General features: G+C 39.2%; 1 protein-coding gene and 1 pseudogene across 1 annotated transcript in view; both read right to left on the reverse strand.

The window, feature by feature from the left end:
* The window catches only part of LOC131323544 (universal stress protein PHOS32-like), a 30,554-nt gene extending 12,299 nt beyond the window's left edge, over nt 1-18,255 (reverse strand). The window contains exons 1-3 of the mRNA XM_058355391.1: nt 18,175-18,255; nt 17,722-18,144; nt 16,305-16,573 (exon numbers count right to left, since the gene is read on the reverse strand). Coding sequence (XP_058211374.1) covers nt 16,305-16,573; nt 17,722-18,143 — 691 coding nt within the window. The 5' untranslated portion in view covers nt 18,144; nt 18,175-18,255. The remainder of the gene's footprint in view (nt 1-16,304; nt 16,574-17,721; nt 18,145-18,174) is intronic.
* LOC131324866 (uncharacterized) lies at nt 1,888-14,737 on the reverse strand (annotated as a pseudogene).
* Nucleotides 18,256-19,606: the final 1,351 nt, after the last annotated feature.

Raw genomic sequence — 19,606 nt, forward strand, 5'->3', positions numbered from 1 at the left:
TCTAATAACGAGACCCAAGGTTGGTCCCATAACGGGTGCACACGTACGTGCTGTGAATTGGTGCACAACAAACACCCTTGTCGGTTGTCCCACTGGATTTGAGGTTGCGAATGTAGTACCCTTCGTCCACTTTTGTTTGTTCCTTTTTAGAGACCATGGTTTTTTTGGATGAAAACGTTATACTTATTGTTGTACTTGAATTTTTTGAAGTTTTTCGTTCCACTTAAAAGAACCCACAAAAATACAGGAAAATATTTTTTCCAACAAAAAGTAGATGTTTCTAAAAAGAGACGAACAAATTATTACCTTGAAATATGTTTTCCCCCAAAAAAGTGAAGAAAAATATAGGCTTAATTAAATTTTGCCCTCTAAATTTTCACACGTTCTCAAATTCATTATCTCATGAAATATAAAACCTGACATTTGACCACCTTAATTTCATATACCTCTCAACTAGGGCCCTTTATTAGTCTTCACCAATATAATTCATGAAAAAACATTGTATAATTCATGAAAAACTTGGTTGATTTCAATATCAACCATGTTCTGAAATATGTTTTATGGTAATTTTGAGAAAAATAATTTATGAAAAACATGATCAAATTGAATATACACTATGGTTCAAATAATATTTTTCTTGGTAATTTTGCAAAAAAATAATTCATGAAAATTAAACATGGATTATTTTTAATCATATATGTAAAATTGGTAGGTAGCTAATACGACGTAATAAATGATTGGTAATAAATGGGGGGAGAGAGAGAATTGCATTAAAGAAGAGAGGGTGAGAGAATTAATTAATAAGGGCAAAATGAATCATATAACCAATTTAAGGATGAGAACATAAGTATTCAAATCCATTAGGCTATGCCACTTAAATAAGTACTCTAAATAGAATGCCTATTAAGGATGAGAACAAAAGTATTCAAACCCATTTAGGAAAACTCTGATGTATCTTGCATTGCCCACACCCGGTGAACGGACATACATCCAGTGTACATGTTGTTTGTGCTTTTGAATTCTTTATTTTTTCTACATTCATATCACCTATATCCTGTGTTATGGTTCTGAAAATACCTAACAATATGATATTGGGTTATCTAGGCAGGGATACTCTGCAAAGAAGGCAGGGCATTAGAACTGATTGATGAAGCTATGAAGGAAGACTCATGCTATCAATCTGAAATGCTGAGATCCGTACATGTGGCTCTATTATGTGTGCAACTGTGTCCAGAAGATAGGCCAAGCACGTCATTTGTGGTTCTAATGTTAGGCAATGAAATTGCATCAGCCTAAACAGCCTGGTTTTTTCACTGAAAGGAATTTACTCGAGGCCAAGTGTTCATCAAGCTGGGAGGCACCAAGGTCAGCCAATAAAATCACCATCACCCTCCAAGATGCTCGATAGGGAGATTGTAAGAAGTTCGTGCTCATTGTGTTCCTAAAATGGCAGTATCAAGAAACCAGACTTCGGGATTGTTAGAAGTTTTGTTTCAGAGGAAGTAAGAGAGAAGCTGATAAAGAGTCGTAAGAATACATTAACAATAATCATATGTTGTCTAAACACATATTTCCCCAGAATCTGGTGCTTCATTCAGGGTTTTGCTGCAGCTGTTGCTACTTGTCTCTGGATTGTTTGACTTGGCTTCAGTACCTAGTCGTACACATGACTTCGCAATCAACCATAAGCTTAGAGAGGGCGGGTTTGGTCCGGCTTCGAAGGTAACAAAATTCTTTTGCATGCAGTTTTCTTAAAAGTTGACTGATTCCCAACTCATCAACTCATGGTATCTAGGCAGGAAGTGCCAAATTCAATTACCATTTTGACAGGGACTAATCAGATCATCTTCATTTAAAAAAAGTATTTCTACTGAACTTTTCCTTACAAAAAATGACTTCTGCATAATTTAACGGTGAATGGACTCCTTTTTATCAGTGCTCAAAAATACCTTGGACTCCTTTACCTACGATACAGACCATTACATTCGAGCTCAACAAGTTTTCCTGCTACTTTCATTCTACTTGAAAATATAAACATGAATATCCCCTTGGAAATAACCATGAAAATACCATGAATGTGAGATGAAGTCTGAGCAATTATCGAGCTTCCAAAATTGAGACTGTCACATTATTTATTGAACAAATTTCTAATTGTTTGCTTGAATTTCCATCTGGCACGCTTCTACTAGTTGATAAGGCAGGTTGTTTAGGAGAGGCAAGAAGCATTAGTTCATTGCTAAGCATCGATACGACATCCAACATGGTAGGCCTATTGGCAGCACTTTCTTGGACGCAGAGCAGACCAATATTTACGTATCTCAGCAGCACATTTGTAGAAGATATATCTTGCAATGTTGGATCCTTTATGCCTTCTCCCCTACCGCTCTTCCACAAGTCCCATGCCTGAATTGAAAATAACACGATTAGCATATCTCAATTTGATACATTGTGAATTGGCTCATGTTTACAATAGAAAGAAAGAAAGCAGAAAAGAAAAAATAATGGAAAAGAGAAGGTTAAGAAATGTAAATATCATTGTGGTACTCACATATCCAAGAAGATTGAGGGAGTCAGTATTATAAAAGCCTGTATTTTTTTGGCCACTCAAAATCTCTAGCAACAAGACTCCAAAGCTAAAGACATCCGATTTGATTGAGAAGAGGCCGTCCGAGGCGTATTCTGGTGCCATATAGCCGCTGATTAAAGTATCAAATCAGATCATTCAGTACTTTTCTACATAAATAAGTTGTCTTGGTGCAAAGGTGGAGAAGTGGGTAATGTTATAAACTAATCCTATGTTTTACTTACTAAGTGCCAACAATTCGGTTTGTTGCCTGTGATCCATTTCCTCCAAAAATTCTTGCCATCCCAAAATCAGATATTTTGGGGTTCATATCTTTATCCATGAGAATATTGCTGGCTTTCAAATCTCTGTGGATAATTCGTAACCTGGACTACAGATGAAGATAGAGAAGCCCATGCGCAATTCCTTCGATGATCTTAACACGTACCTCCCAGTTAAGTATCCCATATTTGATTGGATCTGTCACAATTTCACATCCAAATTACTAAACAGAACCATCTACCTATGATAAGTTTTCCTAGTAAAGAACTCAAACAGTGAATCTGGTATAATTCAATGTACACAAGTACGCGGGAATTACAAACCGAAAAGGAAGAAATCCAAGCTTTTATTGGGCATGTATTCATAGATTAAAATCTTTTCATCTTTCTCAATGCAGCAGCCCAATAGTCTCACAAGATTGTTGTGTTGAAGTTTTGCTATGAGCATTGTCTCATTTTGTAATTCCTCCAATCCTTGTCCAGACTTTCTTGAAAGCCTTTTCACAGCCACTTCATACCCCTTTTGTAGCTTCCCCTGATATTTAGCCCCAGATTATTCGTTTCCCATGGATAACTAAAAGGGAAATACTGTCTAATAGTAACACGATAAGTGAACATGACTCAGGCAGAAAGATAAAACGAGCCTTTCTGTATAGTAATCCCCATTCACAAGTTGAAGCGCTCAGTTAATCTTACCTTGTAAACAGGTCCAAAACCACCCTCTCCGAGCTTATTTGCATCACAGAAGTTATCAGTTGCAGCTGATACACTAGCGAAACTGAACAACGGCAAATCAACTTCCTTCTTTTTACCAGTATGACTCTTACCAGCTCCATTTAGTTTACAATTGGCAGCTCCAATGCTTGTGCCAAGGTCAAATGACACCAAATCCTTCCCTGCTAGGTAAAAATTGTTTGAGCCATTTGACCTTATATAGAAACAGAATGACAAATTTTGAGTTCCCAATATCTATTGTCAGCCCGTACTTTCCATCTCAAATAAAGAGATAAAAGCTGTTTATATAAAATTACCAGGACTGAGCCCTGCATGCTGTTACAAACACATCCTTTCTACTACTAAAAGGGAAAACACTGTTTTCATGTAACTTACATTCGCTTTAATTGAATTAGTTTTGTTTTGAAAGGGCAAAATTTGTACCTTTGTTTTGTGAGTTTCGCCTCCTCAAGCAATAAAAGAAGCTAGCGGTAGCCAGCAGTGTCATGGGAACTCCAACGGCTAGAATAATCCATTTCCACATGTGATTCTTGAATCTGCAAGAGGAGTTAGCTGGACGGAGTTCATTTCTATTGAAGAAAAATGCATCTAAATTTCATACACTATGTAGTATAGATAGTTATGACAATTCCATTAAACTCAGAAGCAGCAAGTCTTAGATAGAAATCTCTTCCTTCAAGGTCATCATCTTTCAGCTGTACCACATTTAAGAGCTCCTCATGCCATATGGAACACCCGTTATCATAAGTATAAGCAGAGCATGAGCAGTTACTAAAGCAAGCCGATTGACAGTCTCCAACACTTCTAACTTGCGAGAGTACTGTTGAATTGGCAGGCAATGTTACTTTAGATACCCGAAGGAACTGGTCTTTCTGTCCCTTTACTTCACTATCATTGCCACACTGCAAAGGCACTTTCCTCCCACACCCTCCAGACATGTCGCCTGCATTCCAGTTTCCCAAATAATTGGGTTGAAAACCGGGTAAACACTGGCACTGAATAGAGCTTGGATTGCAGGCTCCAAAAGCCCCACAGTAGGGGTTAACATCGCACCGCTCCCTCGGTTGAGACCAAAACAAGTTCCATTGACATGTCGTCTCAAGCCATGTAAGCTGTTTAAGTTGCCCTGATACATCCAACACAAATCTAATAGTCAGCGAAGGATTAAGCAAAGCGTAAGTGAAATAACTCTCGTTGGTAACATAGGAGTAGTTGTACAGATAGTTCTGGTTCCATTCAGGAATCGAACTGAAACTTCGTCCGTTCCAGATCCCACTAGACCAATACTTTTGAAACCCTTGTAGGATGAAAAACTGGTTTGTCCCTTGAGGATCAGCTTCAACAGAAAAAACACCACGGCCTGGATCTTCCTTGCTTTTCCAGGCCAACAAAGACCAAGTTTTTCCATTTCTCTTATCAAAACCAAGCTTCATTCCGGGCAAGAGAGTTTCCGAAGGGTCGTCAAAGCTCTGCCATAGTAAATCGCCGGATCTCCTGTCGATCAAAACCAGATTTACCGAATCCAAAAGGGTAGCACTAGCGTTTGAGTTTCCACTTGATGATATGGTAGACACCTTGTAAGAAAGTCTTCCATCCAGTATCGCCAGGTTTCCATCCACGTCTATGGTGAGAAACTTGGAGGAACCTGTGAGAGGGTTATCCCTGTTGGTTACCCAAACAACAGTTTTTTTCGAAGCTCTTTTGTACCAAACACCCAGATAACTGCTTGTTGTGGAGTTCTCATTCCCAGGACTAAAGAATCCCAGCACAAATTGATTGCCAGAAGATGTGATGGTGGTTGCGGGTGTGATAGACTGTCCTGGTAAGATTGTATCTGTCAAGGCATTGGCAAATACCGGAAATGAAAAGATCAACAAGAAAACAGGATGAGCAAAATTTGTCATCCCTCGAATTATCGGTGTTGGCAGCAAGATTTAAAGATAACCTTTCCACTGGCATGTTAGATAACCTTTCCACTGGCATGTTATGAACCATAAGACTAGTGATTTTCATTGAAAGTAGATGGTGAATAGTGACTCTCCAGTGTTGCGTTGTCTCTCTCCAGAGTGACAGACAACACAGTAATGAACTGATTCAATTATCTCAACTACCTCCGCAAAAAATTAATGTGGGATCTCCCAACCTTCCAACTCAGGTGATAAGCTCATCCCACCATAACAGGCATTTCTGCCTTCAATCATTCTACCCCCACATCCAAACACACACACACACACTTGCTCCACACCACACCCAAATACACACCCACACACACTTGGCTCCACACACACTAGAGTGTGCATTGTGTGTGGGTGTGTATTTAGACGTGTAAAGTGGGTGTGGTTTTCGAACTATCTTTCCGTCTTATGCAGCAGAAATGAATTAATTAATTCACATCAATTAAAATTAATCACGTAATTAATTTAGGACGGCCCATATATTGCTGACGCAGTGGAATTAACAAGAGATTAGTTGCGTGTTGATCTAGAAGAATGATAAACTCAAGTCCACGAGAGAAAGAGATAAAGTCTGAATATTGTTGATAAAGAGATGCTTACATAATGAGGTTACAGCCCTTTGAGAAAATGCGTAATCTTAGCAAAACCTTAACTTAAAAAATGAAGTTTCCCAAAATTTGGGAACCTAATAAAATTAAAAACTAGACATAAAAAAAAACTTTCCCAAAAAGAACCAACTGAAAAGGAATTACGGTCTAAGAGTTATGAAAGTTCTTAAACTTTCCTAAAACGGCAAAAAACTCTAATTGAAGGCCTAAACGAATGAATTAGGCCAAAATCCACAGCACATACATGTGCACCAAGTTTGGTCCTGATCCGAACTCGTCCGAAATTTGCCAAATCGGATAATTTGCAATTAAGCAACGTTTGGGCTTCCGAGGCTTCAACCGGCTCATGAAATTGAGCTTCCGCGTGTTCTACATCTTACCCAAACAAATTCTTTATCTTTTCTGCATTCACATCACCTATATCCTGTGTTATGGTTCTGAAAAAACCTAACAATATGATATTGGGTTATCTAGGCAGGGATACTCTGCAAAGAAGGCAGGGCATTAGAACTGATTGATGAAGCTATGAAGGAAGACTCATGCTATCAATATGAAATGCTGAGATCCGTACATGTGGCTACATGTCTCGGGATTGTTTGACTTGGCTTAAGTAGCTAGTCCTACATATGACTTCGCAATCATCCACAATCTCAGAGAGGGTGGGTTTGGACCGGTTTACAAGGTAACAAAATTCTTTTGCATGCAGTTTCATGAAAACTAACTTATTCCCAACTTCATGGAATATTGGCAGCAAGGACGGAACTAGGATTTTACTATAGCAGTAGCAAAATGTATACTAAAAAAATCTAGTAGTAGCAGTGAGACTATATAAGTTGGGTATAATTTTTATTTTACATATAATAATTATATTTTTTAAAATTCTTGTCGTGGCGGTCACCGCTACTAGACCTCCCTGATTCCATCCTTGCTTGGCAGTAAGTGCCAAATTCAATTACTACCATTTCGACAGAGACTAATCAGATCATCTTTGTTGATGCCAAAATCTGGATGATCAACCCGAGCTCCGTCTTCAAAGCTGTTCCTGCAACAAATCCAATGACCGGGAGTGTTTTCAAGTCGTGGACCCTCCTCCGATGATAAAGTTAGTACTTCGTTTAGAGAGATTGCTTACTCTGCAGTTGAAAGAAGAAACAGAGTGCGTACCTGACTTCACCCTCTTCTATCGTTTATATACTGCATTTCTCAACTGCTTTGTTACCTTCGTGATCGTGGAGGGTGCTATCCACGGTTACTCCTGATAATGGACATCGAATCCCGGTGGCGCCCGAGGTCGTGGGTAGGCCACGATTCTGGTGGTGCGTGCTCAGAACCGAATCTGCTTACGAAGCGAAGGTGGGGCCGGTCTCCCCGCAAGGGGTAGCTCGGTCAGTACTCCATATCCCGAGCGATGGCTTCCGGGACAGGTGTCTGGTTACGAGGAATCGGCAGCGGGTGTACAAAAATGCCCTCTTCAATCTTCATTTAAAAAAAGTATTTCCACTGAACTTTTTCTAACAAAAAATGACTTCTGCATAATTTGACGGTGATTTCCCTTTTTCAAAAAGTTACTTTTTAAAAAAGAAAATAAATTTCAAAATTAAAAATCATGTGTTTACGTAAATAATTTTCCTATTAATATGGATCTTGTTTGATAGATCTCATTGATATCTTTTAAACGACGCAAAAAAAATTAAAAAATTATTTTTTATTTTCGTTATATTTAAATTTAAAATTACTTTTTTTTGAAAAAAAAGATTTTTAAAAAAAGCGGAACGATGGATAAACATTGCGGAAAATAGAACTTGCCTTCTTTCATTGGCAGCATACTGTACCCGACAAACAAACTAGTTTCAATTTTTAGAATATAGTAGAGGTGACAATCACAACTCATAAATTTTTAATCCGCCCAATCCGTCCATTTATAACCCAACCCAACTCATCCATATTACATAATAGATTGATATGGGTTGAACCCGTATAATCCCATAATTACATGGATTTAGACGGGTTGAAAATGGGTTCAATATGGGTTGGAATTAAAAGACCCACATGCCAATAATCACTCGTGAAGGCCGGACTGTCTCAACGAATGACGACCCAAGATGTGTTTGAATAATTAATACCCGTCAAGAACATTTTCAACATTAACAATTATTCTTAGCTTGTCGTATTAATTATCTAAACACATATTTGACCGTCATTTTCCCAATATGTAAACTCCAACCTCCTTTTCCGTCGCTGGCAAATTATCACCCACAGCCCAAAAACTCTTCCATCACTCTTCATCTGATCAAAGTAACCAATCAATGGCCCAAAACCCATCCAACCCCATTCGGTCCCACACAGCTCCCATTTTCCACCACTATCCACAAGCCACGTGTAACAAACAAATAGATATACCAAGGTCTGATTCCAATTAAAGGGTCATGATATGAGCTGACGGGCAATTCAGTGGAATATAAAAAATTACGAAAGCATGGAGCCTACTTTTTGTTTTCGTTTTCCAAGACCCGTTCCACTAAACTTTCTTAAAATATAAAAATATTTTTTTTTTAAATTTTCAAGCTTAAAAATAATGAATTTACAAAAATAAAAAATTAATTTTTTTTATCGTTTAAAAGATCTCGATGAGATCTTTCAAAGGTCATTTTTTTTTTTGTCAATAAAAAATATACCAACTTTTTTTTTTTATGAATGACCAAAAGCAACTTGAGTCTAGAGTCTAGACCAGTAGATAAGTGCTTCACGGCGGGTGTGATCCTTTCCACCTCACTTGTCGTCGCTGATAAAAAAGAACTGAAACTACATACTTGTAAAACCAAGGTTCAGAAACGACGAAATCAAGAACTCTCGCTACATTCTTCTCTTCTTTTTTACCTAAAAGTATACTATTGATCTGAGGCATCGTTTTGCAAGTGAGTTTTGGGGAGGGTTGGGGAATGGGTCGGGTCGGGTTTGGATTTGACATGCCCCATATTCGACCCAACCCATTCCGACCCGTTTATTATTTGATCCATATTTGATCCGTAAACCGTTTCAACCCGCTCAGACCTACCCATTTGCCACCTCTAGAAATATAGCATTCAAGGAGAAGAAGAAACGTAACATGTGAAAACATGCTTGATACCGGATTTGGAAAATGGGAAGGAAGGAAAGATAATGGGATAAAGCTCACCACACAAGATAGGATACCAGGGGAAACAAATAATCACCACCCGAGGTGTCTAATAAGGGACACATGACTAATCAAACTCGCCACATATCAAAATCCACGGAAGGATAAGAGTAAACAAGAAGAACTAATCTTCTCACAAGCCAAAGGCTAATTCAATTCAACTCAAATCTCTATACTCATTTCATTCATAATCAAAGCATTATATAGGACTTGTTGGAACATCCCTCCAAACACAGGTAAAATATACTTAGATTTTCTACACTAGATCTTAATGAAAATAAAGATAATTGACTACTAAAAACTAGGAAGACTTCTTGAGAACTTAGAAGACACCTAAAAACTTAAATAGACCCTTTGATTGACTCAATGACTTTTTAGTGACTTCAAGAGCTTTGACCGACATCAATGCTAAACAATACCTTGGAATCCTTTACTTTCGATACAGCTTTCTCAACAGCATTTTACATTCTAGCTCAACAAGTTTTCCAGGTACTTTCATTCTACTTGAAAATATAACATGAATATCTCCTTGGAAATAACCATGACAATACCATGAATGTGAGATGAAGTCTGAGCAGTTATCGAGCTTCCAAAATTGAGACTGTCACACCATTTATTGAACAAATTTCTAATTGTTTGCTTGAATTTCCATCTGGCACGCTTCTACTAGTTGAAAAAGCAGGTTGTTTAGGAGAGGCAAGAAGCATAAGTTCATTGCTAAGCATCGATACGACATCCGACATGGTAGGCCTATCGGCAGCATTTTCTTGGACGCAGAGCAAACCTATAGTTACGTATCTCAGCAGCACATTTGTAGAAGATATATCTTCTAATGTTGGATCCTTTATGCCTTCTCCCCTACCGCTCTTCCATAAGTCCCATGCCTAGATTAGCATATATAAATTTGACACATTGTCAATTGGTTCGTGTTTACAAATATAGAGAAAGAAACAAGAAAAAAAAATGGCAGAGAAAAGGTTGAGAAATGTAATAATCATTGTGGAACTTACATATCCAAGAAGATTAAGGGAGTCACTATTATAAAAGCCTGTATTTTTTTTGCCACTCAAAATCTCTAGCAACAAGACTCCAAAGCTAAAGACATCCGATTTGATTGAGAAGAGACCTTCCAAGGCGTATTCCGGTGACATGTAGCCGCTGAATTTAAGTGTCAAACCAGATCATCTAGTAGTGTCAATATCGTATTTTTCTGCAGAAATAAGCTCTTTTGGTGCAAAGGTGCTGGAGTAAGTGTAAGAAGCTAATTTTATGTTATTATACTTACTAAGTTCCGACAATTCGATCTGTCGCTTGTGATCCATTTCCCCCAAAAATCCTTGCCATCCCAAAATCAGATATTTTGGGGTTCATATCTTTATCCAAGAGAATATTGCTAGCTTTCAAATCTCTGTGGATAATTCGTAACCTGGAATACTGATGAAGATAGAGAAGCCCTTGAGCAATTCCGTCAATGATGTTAACACGTGACTCCCAGTTAAGTATCCCATATTTGATTGGATCTGTCACAATTTCACATCCAAGTTACATAACAAAACCATCTACCTAGGATAAGTTTTCCTAGTAGTATGCATACAAACACTGAATCTGGTACCCTACTCAAGTATGCATGAAGTACAAACCGAAAAGAAAGAAATCCAAGCTTTTATTGGGCATGTATTCATAGATCAAAATCTTCTCATCTTTCTCAATGCAGCAGCCCAATAGTCTCACAAGATTGTTGTGTTGAAGTTTTGCTATGAGCATTGCCTCATTTTGTAATTCCTCCAATCCTTGTCCAGATTTTCTTGAAAGCCTTTTCACAGCCACTTCATACCCCTTTTGTAGCTTCCCCTGATACGGAGCCCCAGATTACTCATATCCCATGGATAAATAAAAGGGAAATACTATCTAATAGTAACGCGATAAGTGAACATGACTCTGGTAGAAAGATAAAATGAGCCTTTCTGTATAGTAATCCCCGTTCAAGAGTTATACGTGCTCAGTTAGGTTGAATCTTACCTTGTAAACAGGTCCAAAACCACCCTCTCCGAGCTTATTTGCCTCACAGAAGTTATCAGTTGCAGCTGATACACTAGCGAAACTGAACAACGGCAAGTCAACTTCCTTCTTTTTACCGGTATGACTCTTGCCAGCTCCATTTAGTTTACAATTGGCAGCTCCAATGCTTGTGCCAAGATCAAATAACACCAAATCCTGCCCTGCTAGGTAAAAATTGTTTGGGCCATTTGAACTTATACAGAAACAGAATGACAATTTTGAGTTCACAATATATTGTCAGCCCCTACTTTCCTTCTCTAATAAAGAGATAAAAGCTGTTTATATGTAAAATAACCAAGACTGAGCACTGCATGCCGTTACAAACACATCCTTTCTACTACTAAAAGGGAAAACACTGTTTTCATGTAACTTACATTTGCTTTAATTGGATTAGTTTTGTTTTGAAAGGGCAAAATTCGTACCTTTGTTTTGTGAGTTTCGCCTCCTCAAGCAATAAAAGAAGCTAGCGGTAGCCAGCAGTGTCATGGGAACTCCAACGGCTAGAATAATCCATTTCCACCTGTTGATTCTAGAATCTGCAAGAGGTTTTAGCTGGACGGAATTCATTTCTATTGAAGAACAATGCATCTAATTTCATACACTGTGTAATATAGGTAGTTGTGACAATTCCATTACCCTTGCCCTTGCTAGGGAACTCAGAAGCAGCAAGTCTTAGATAGAAATCTCTTCCTTCAAGGTCATCATGTTTCAGCTGTACCACATTTAAGAGCTCCTCATGCCATATGGAACAGCCGTTATCATAAGTATAAGCAGAGCATGAGCAGTTACTAAAGCAAGCAGATTGACAGTCTCCAACACTTCTAACTTGTGAGAGTACTGTTGAATTGGCAGGCAATGTTACTTTAGATACCCGAAGGAACTGGTCTTTCTGTCCCTTAACTTCACTATCATTGCCACAATGCAAAGGTGCTTTCCTCCCACACCCTCCAGACATGTCGCCAGCATTCCAATTTCCCACAGAATTGGGTTGAAAACCGGGTAAACACTGGCAATGAATAATACTTGGATTGCAGATTCCAAAAGCCCCACAGTACGGTTTAACCTCACACCGCTGCCTCGGTCGAGACCAAAGCAAGTTCCATTCACCTGTCGCTTCAAGCCATGTAAGCTGTTGAAGTTGCCCTGATACATCCAACACAAATCTACTAGTCACCCTTGGATTTATCATAGAGTAAGTGAAATAACTCTCGTTGTCATTGGTAACATAGGAGTAGTTGTAGTACGAGTTCCATTCAGGAATCGAACTGAAATTTTGTCTGTCCCAGATCCCACTAGACCAATACTTCTGAAACCCTTGTAGGATGAAAAACTGATTTGTCCCTTGAGGATCAAATTCAACAGAAAAAACTCCACGGCCTGGGTCTTCCTTGCTTTTCCAGGCCGACAAAGACCAAGTCTTTCCATTTCTCTTATCATGACCAAGCTTCATTCCTGGCAAGAGAGTATCCGAAGGGTAGTCAAAGCTCTGCCATAGTAAATCACCAGATCTTCTGTCAATCAAAACCAGATTTCCTGAATCCAAAAGGGTGGCACTAGTGTTCCGACTTGATGAAATGTTAGACAGCATGTAAGAAACTCTTCCCGCCACTATCACCAGGTTTCCATCCGGGGCTATTGTGAGAGCCGCGGAGGAATCTGTGAGAGGGTAATCCCTGTTGGCTACCCAAACAACAGTTGGTTCCCAAACTCTTCTGTACCAAACACCCAGATAACTGCTTCTTGTGGAGTTCTTATTCCCAGGACTAAAGAATCCTAACTCAAATTCATTACGGGAAGATGTGATGGCAGTTGAAGCTGTGACCAACTGTCCTTGAAAGATTGTATTTGTCAAGGCATTGGCAAATAGCGGAAATGAAGAGATCAACAAGAAAACAGGATGAGCAAAATTTGTCATCCCTCAAACTTTCGGTGTCCGGCAACTAGATTTTCGGACTCAGATTATGCCCATTTAATCAACCAGACTATGAGGAAAAGTCATCAAAGCAGTTATAGTCATGTTCCTAAGCGTTGGGTCTTGGCCTCGTCCAAGACCATAAAATACGTTCTTCCAGGTGAGTTCCCTTTAAGCAAGTTGAGCCAAATTCAAAATGTAGACCAATAATCAAACTTGTTTCCACTGGCATGTCGTGAACCATAAGTTGAAAAACCCACCTTCTAGGATCATCACCATATAAGACTAGTGATTTTCATCGAGTAGATGGTGAATAGTGATTCTCCAGTGTTGGGTCGTTGCTGTATCCTCTCTCCACATTTTCTCTACCCAGATCTTCTAGAGCTTTTAACCACAGAGTGACAACACATTAATGAACTGATTCTAGGGCTGAAAATAAGCCAGCAATACATCCTACTACTAGTATAATGCAATGACGTAGTTGTACTCATCCCTCCCAAACAGAAGCCTAACAGCAGCAACCAAACTCTCCGCTCATATATCCTCCATAATCAACGTAACTGAGGAGAAGAAAATGAAGGCTGAGGATGTTTTCCATATGCTTTGTTCGAAAATGAAGGCTGCAATGTCCATTTTCTTGTCAAAGGTTTAATGGCCTCATTCATATTTGCCAGTTTTGAAAGCAAACATGTAAATAATGTGGAGCAGCAAAAACAACCCATACATACATTCTCGAACGTTTGAGAACATCGAATTTCTGAATAGATTGGAAATCAGGGCTCGTTTCAGGAGATAAACACAAGAGTACACGGGATAAGTGCATGTTACATAGATTTCTCCATATCTGCCGGAGATTCGTTTTCTAGTAGTGAAATCCATTTCCTGATAAAACCATCATAAAGCTCAGAAAACTAATTTATGCAAATTTACATTGGCACATAAGCAAAAGCTGAATTTTATTCCCAGAAAATGCGTGATATGTCCATACAAGGATTCAGTTAACAATTGACAATTAGTTGGTAAGGAGAGACGGAGTGAACAACCACTGCTCGTTTACTCCTCATGATCCACCCATCAATAACATGTAATCAGTTCTCATACAACCGGGCTTAAATTGCAGCTGATACGCTGATACGCCTTCCACAATTTACATAGCACCAAAAGAAAATCCAGAAGCTCCCTTCAGACATACCATGAAATATGAGAAGCAACTGCAACAAGGGAAGCAACTTATCAATAAAAACCAAAACAAAAGAAGGCCAATATCAGATAGTATTTGAGCATAGGCATGTGTGGGTGGGTTGGAGATATGAAAGGTCAATTACGAGAGCCCCAGAGCGTGACAAATTCACCTTGAGGTCAAATATGTGACACCAATGTGCATATTTGTACTTACCAAAAATAACCTGCAGTTAACGGAGTCCTCCGTGGAGTTCCAGCTAGTTATCTGCCATTAAAACATAAGGCATACTATAATCAGGTTACTATAGTCTATAGTAACAACACTAAATCATCATGTTAAGCTCCCTCCTCGTTGAAGGTGCACACAGCACACTGCTTAAGAAAGTGGTATATTGGAATTCGAACATTTTAAGTATAAGTACCAAGAATATTCCTAGGTTTTCCGAACCTATTTAAGTGAATGTAAAATACATTAACATTGAGTCTACATTTCTTATCTCACTAGGCAATTTGCAACGACATGACATACACCAAATACACTCCTCTGCATAGAAAGATGAAAAGATACGGCATCAGTCATTCTTCAGGTGACTTGTCCTAAATCACATCTATGGGTTGCCAAAGAAATACAGGTCAATTGTTTAGATCCCAATATACTCAAGCCATGCACACATCCAAGAGGTGTGGGCTCAGCACTCAGCAATCCAAAATCTTGTGTCTAAACTGACTCAATTACTTGATCTGACTGCTCAACAAAGATACAGAACTTTTGCATCATCATATTTTGCACGTGCGGCCTATTAAATGGCTAAATAGAGGGGATTTCCTATCCTCATCCATAACAAGACCAGGAATGTGGAATATCTAAAGATTCATCAATACCTACCCTACCAGCATGATTCATGCTTCTCATATGTGCATCACAAATTACGTGATACAGGGATTGAAAAATCCAACGCCCTCCAGGGCAATTAACTCAAGTTAAAAAGTTGTATCCTTGCATCAAATTATTGGAATTTGGATACACACGCACATAGCACAGGCACCCAAAAACTGAAGGCTTAACTTTTCTATGATGTTTTACCACTTAGTCCAATCTTTTCACACCCTAATGCTTTATCTGTGAAGCTCGGCTCACAGAATAAAATTGGTCGAATTTGGGACCTTTTGATAGATTTTGACTTTATTCCGCCAAAGGAAAAATAGAACGCTCACATCAAGCAGGATGCATGTTCCAGTGTCTTCTAAAATATTTTCTATAAGTGACTACCACTAAAATCAGATGCAAATAGAACTTGGGCTAAAAACCAATAAACATGCTAAAACGTGCTAAAACGTGCAAGTTTTCCCAGTAAAGCTAGACTAGTCTTCATTATAATCTTGAGTCCACAGTCAAATCCACATAAAAAAAAATTCTAATGCATGAACAATGAGGAGGAGAATAACCATGTCCAAGAAATTGATTTTTATGTACGGAAATTTACTAACTCTTCACTTAGAGATGCATGCTGCTGTGGGTTTTTTTCCATTTCTCTTTCTTGAATACGATTCATCAAATCGAGGAGTTCACAAACTCATATTTGCCAGAAATTTTCACTCTTCAGAATTTTTACATTCTATAGTTTCTAATTTAGTTCAGCATCCTTTAGTTCTTCCCTAAGTTGGTCAGAGGCTTAATTTTCTTATGATCTTTCCACTTAGTGCTAATCAATCAGACACGGGATTGACTAACAACGTCAAATTCTTTAATTGAAGATAGACATCTATGCAAACGTAGCATAAGATTATCATATTCAAAAGAAAAGATTCATTAAGTACTGAAGGAAAACCTGAACCTTTCCGATGATCGGTGGCATCATGGTACTCAGGCTCCTCCTCCTCCTCATCTTCCACCGCAGAAGCCACAGAAACTACGGGCTCTACACCACCACCACCGTCTTTCTCCTCCGGATACCGCACAACCACCACCGGACAAACACAGTGGCGCACACAGTAATCGCTAACACTCCCAAGCCGCCCACTATTATCTCTCTTCGTTGCACCAAACCCGCGACTCCCCATAATCACCGCACTCAACCCCAGCCTCTCCACTTCCAAGCACAACCTGTTAGCCAAGAGGACAAAAATCAGATCAAACAAAATCTTCCCTCAATATGTCACATCCATTCTCCATTTTTAAGTTTTAGAGATGGATTGGAGATGCACTTAAGCATTCTTTAAGAGCATCTCCCATCCTCGACTCTAAGCTAATACCCCATCAAATTGAGTTTCAATCAAATCAAGAGACTCAGATCTTCTACTCTTTCGTGCCTGCCAAATTTACAACTATGCCGGTAACAAATCCTTTTTCTTGATTCCATTTGAATTTGTCCATTTTCTTGATTCACACAAAATGAATCTTTAACTTCAATTTTGGTCAAATATTAGTAAAATTTATATATTTCTGTTATCTTTGCTCAGTTGAGTTTAGTTTGTTATTTACTTATTTCTGTTATCCACGTCAAAGGCTTTTTTTTTTTATAACTCATATTGTTCAGACAAAGTTTACGCGCACCTCGACTACAGCTCAACTAAATCTCAGGCACCAATCCCACCATCTACTAGCAGGCCCATTTAACGCCAGGCAAAGCCCTATTTAAAGTGAACTGCACCGAGTTGATAACACCTAGGAGTAGCGCTGCAAGCGAGCCAAGTCTTGACGCGTTCAAGCTTGGCTCGTTCAAAACTAGTCCAGCTCGAGCTCGAGTTGAGCCCAAATAATTGAGCTCAAGCTCGGCTCATTTATTATCGAGGTGTTCGAGCACGCTTCGTTTACTCCACAAGCCTTTACAAACCATGCAAGCCACTACAAACGAGCCGAGCTTTTATAATCAAGCCCAGTTACAACTAACTAAAGCTCCCCTACAGTCCGAGCCTCTACAACAAGCCGAGCTTTTGTAATAGAGCCTGAGCTACAACTAACTCAAAGCTCCACTCTTTTCCTAAACTAGCTTAAAACTCAAGCTCGAACTCCACTCATTTATAGATTTACAACCGAGCCAAGTATCGAGCTACTCTGTTATAATCGAGCCTGAGTTACAACTAACTCAAAGCTCCGCTCTTTTAAAACTCGAGCTCGAACTCCACTCATTTACTAGAGAGCCGAGGCGAGCATCGTGCTGCTAGCGAACGGCTCTGTGAGTCGTTTAAAAAGCCCTACCTAGAAGACTGAGTTATCGAACACAGAATATAACGGAACGAAACCTAGCTCACCTCTCCTTCATATCATGATCCTTCACTATATGGATCTTAAACGGAATCCCCGCCTCCACAAGCGGCTGCGCCACGTCATCGGCTTTCGTCACCGTGAACGCGTCGAACTCGTCCTCGAGCTTCTGCTTCGACTCCTCGTTGACGACGGAGAGGTCTATGGCGCCCCAATCGGCGCCGTAGAGGACGGAGGTGGGGCGGACGTGGAGGAGGATGACGGCGTCGCCGGGGCGGAGGTATTGGCGGACGGACCACTCGACGGCGAAGGCGCTCTCGCCGCTGAGGTCGACGGCGATGCCGATGCGGCGTTGGGCGCCGGCTGTGGGGGTGTCTGTGGTGGGAATGGGAGGGGCGAAGCGGGAAGGGGAAGGGGAGGGCTTGACTTTGATGGCGGAGAGGGGTGGTAGGTCGGAGTCCGGCTGCATAGTGGAGAGAGAGAGAGAGAGAGAGAGAGAGAGAGAGAGAGAGAGAGAGAGAGAATTGGGGTCAAATCTTGAGCTCCGATCGTTGACTGTGCGGATTTTGTTGGTCTTTGGGTTTGTTTCTGTTTCTTCACGACGGATTTTTTTGGGTGTGGAGGGGAGAGAGGAAATCCTCCTCGAAATGGGTACTCCTCAATGATAGGATTGGTTCCTATGAAAATACCTGTAATTTTTAAACTTTAAAAATTATACTATGTATTTATTAAAATAATTTTTCAACTCTTTTTTACCATTTAAAAAAATCCTATTGAGATGTCTCGAATAAGACTCATACGGCACAAAAATTATTTTGATAAGTACATTACTTTTAAGCTTAAAAATTGAACGTAATTTCATAAGTGACCAACTCTACGAGATGAATGAAGTATTTTTTTTCTTCAAAAGATGTCCTTGTTAATTAACGTATCCCTCAACTATTTTTCTATCCAATTCGGTCAAAAATAGGTTATTCACGTCTAAACTACGAAATTTATAAAAGATTTCTCACTTCTAGCCTGCCTCATAAAATTGTCAAGTTTTAAACTCTTGTGTGAATTTATAATTCATCCCTATTGCCGCTCGAGATACGCCTTGGGGTTTGAGTACTATTGAATTTCGTGGAGGCGATTCTTTGTTGGGCTTCTTGTGTTGGGGAGGAGACGGGCTAAGTAACTGGCGGGTTGAATGGTGTGTAGATGGAGGGAAGCCCATATGGGAAAAACATTGGGTGAGTTATTGACTTATTGTGAATAACCTTTTTTTTTTAGGGCGAATTTTTTTTTTATTAATTTTTGAAAGATATTACAAAGACCAAATGGACAATGAGAAAGGCAACTAGTGTCTATCCGAGACTCAAATATTTGATTAGCAAGATGCCAACCAAAAAAAAAAAACGAAGTAAATCATAATCACATGAGGCTCACACTTTACGTGAGTATCGAGTACTTTACTCGATACTTTACAAAGAATACTAGCCGCATTCCACTTTATCAAATAAGTACTTACAAAATTAGGACCTATTTGCAAACTTAAAAATGATGGGATTACAAAAATAACTTTTTAATTTTTTTTGCAGGGTTTGATAAATCTCATCGAAATCTATTAAACAATATCCATATTATATATTTTTTTTATTTCAATAAGTCTACTATTTTTAAGTTTGAAAATTACGAATAAGTACTCCTACTTATTTTTTAAGGACCCAATCCGGAACGGAACACAGTGAAATGTTGTTGAATTTCAATGGTGAATGCTCATCGTGATCGAATCAACTGATTTTGAGGATCGATGGAGGTGAATTCGCAACGATGCTCGTTCCAATGTACGTAAGAAGTTCGATTTCTTGCTTGAGAGATTAAATCAGAATCATCACACAAAAATTGTCTTTTTGTCAACAAGCTACAACTGTACATGGTTAAGTGTATCTC

This window comes from Rhododendron vialii, chromosome 4a (genome assembly GCF_030253575.1).
Source record: "Rhododendron vialii isolate Sample 1 chromosome 4a, ASM3025357v1".
Classification (NCBI taxonomy): Eukaryota; Viridiplantae; Streptophyta; class Magnoliopsida; order Ericales; family Ericaceae; genus Rhododendron; species Rhododendron vialii.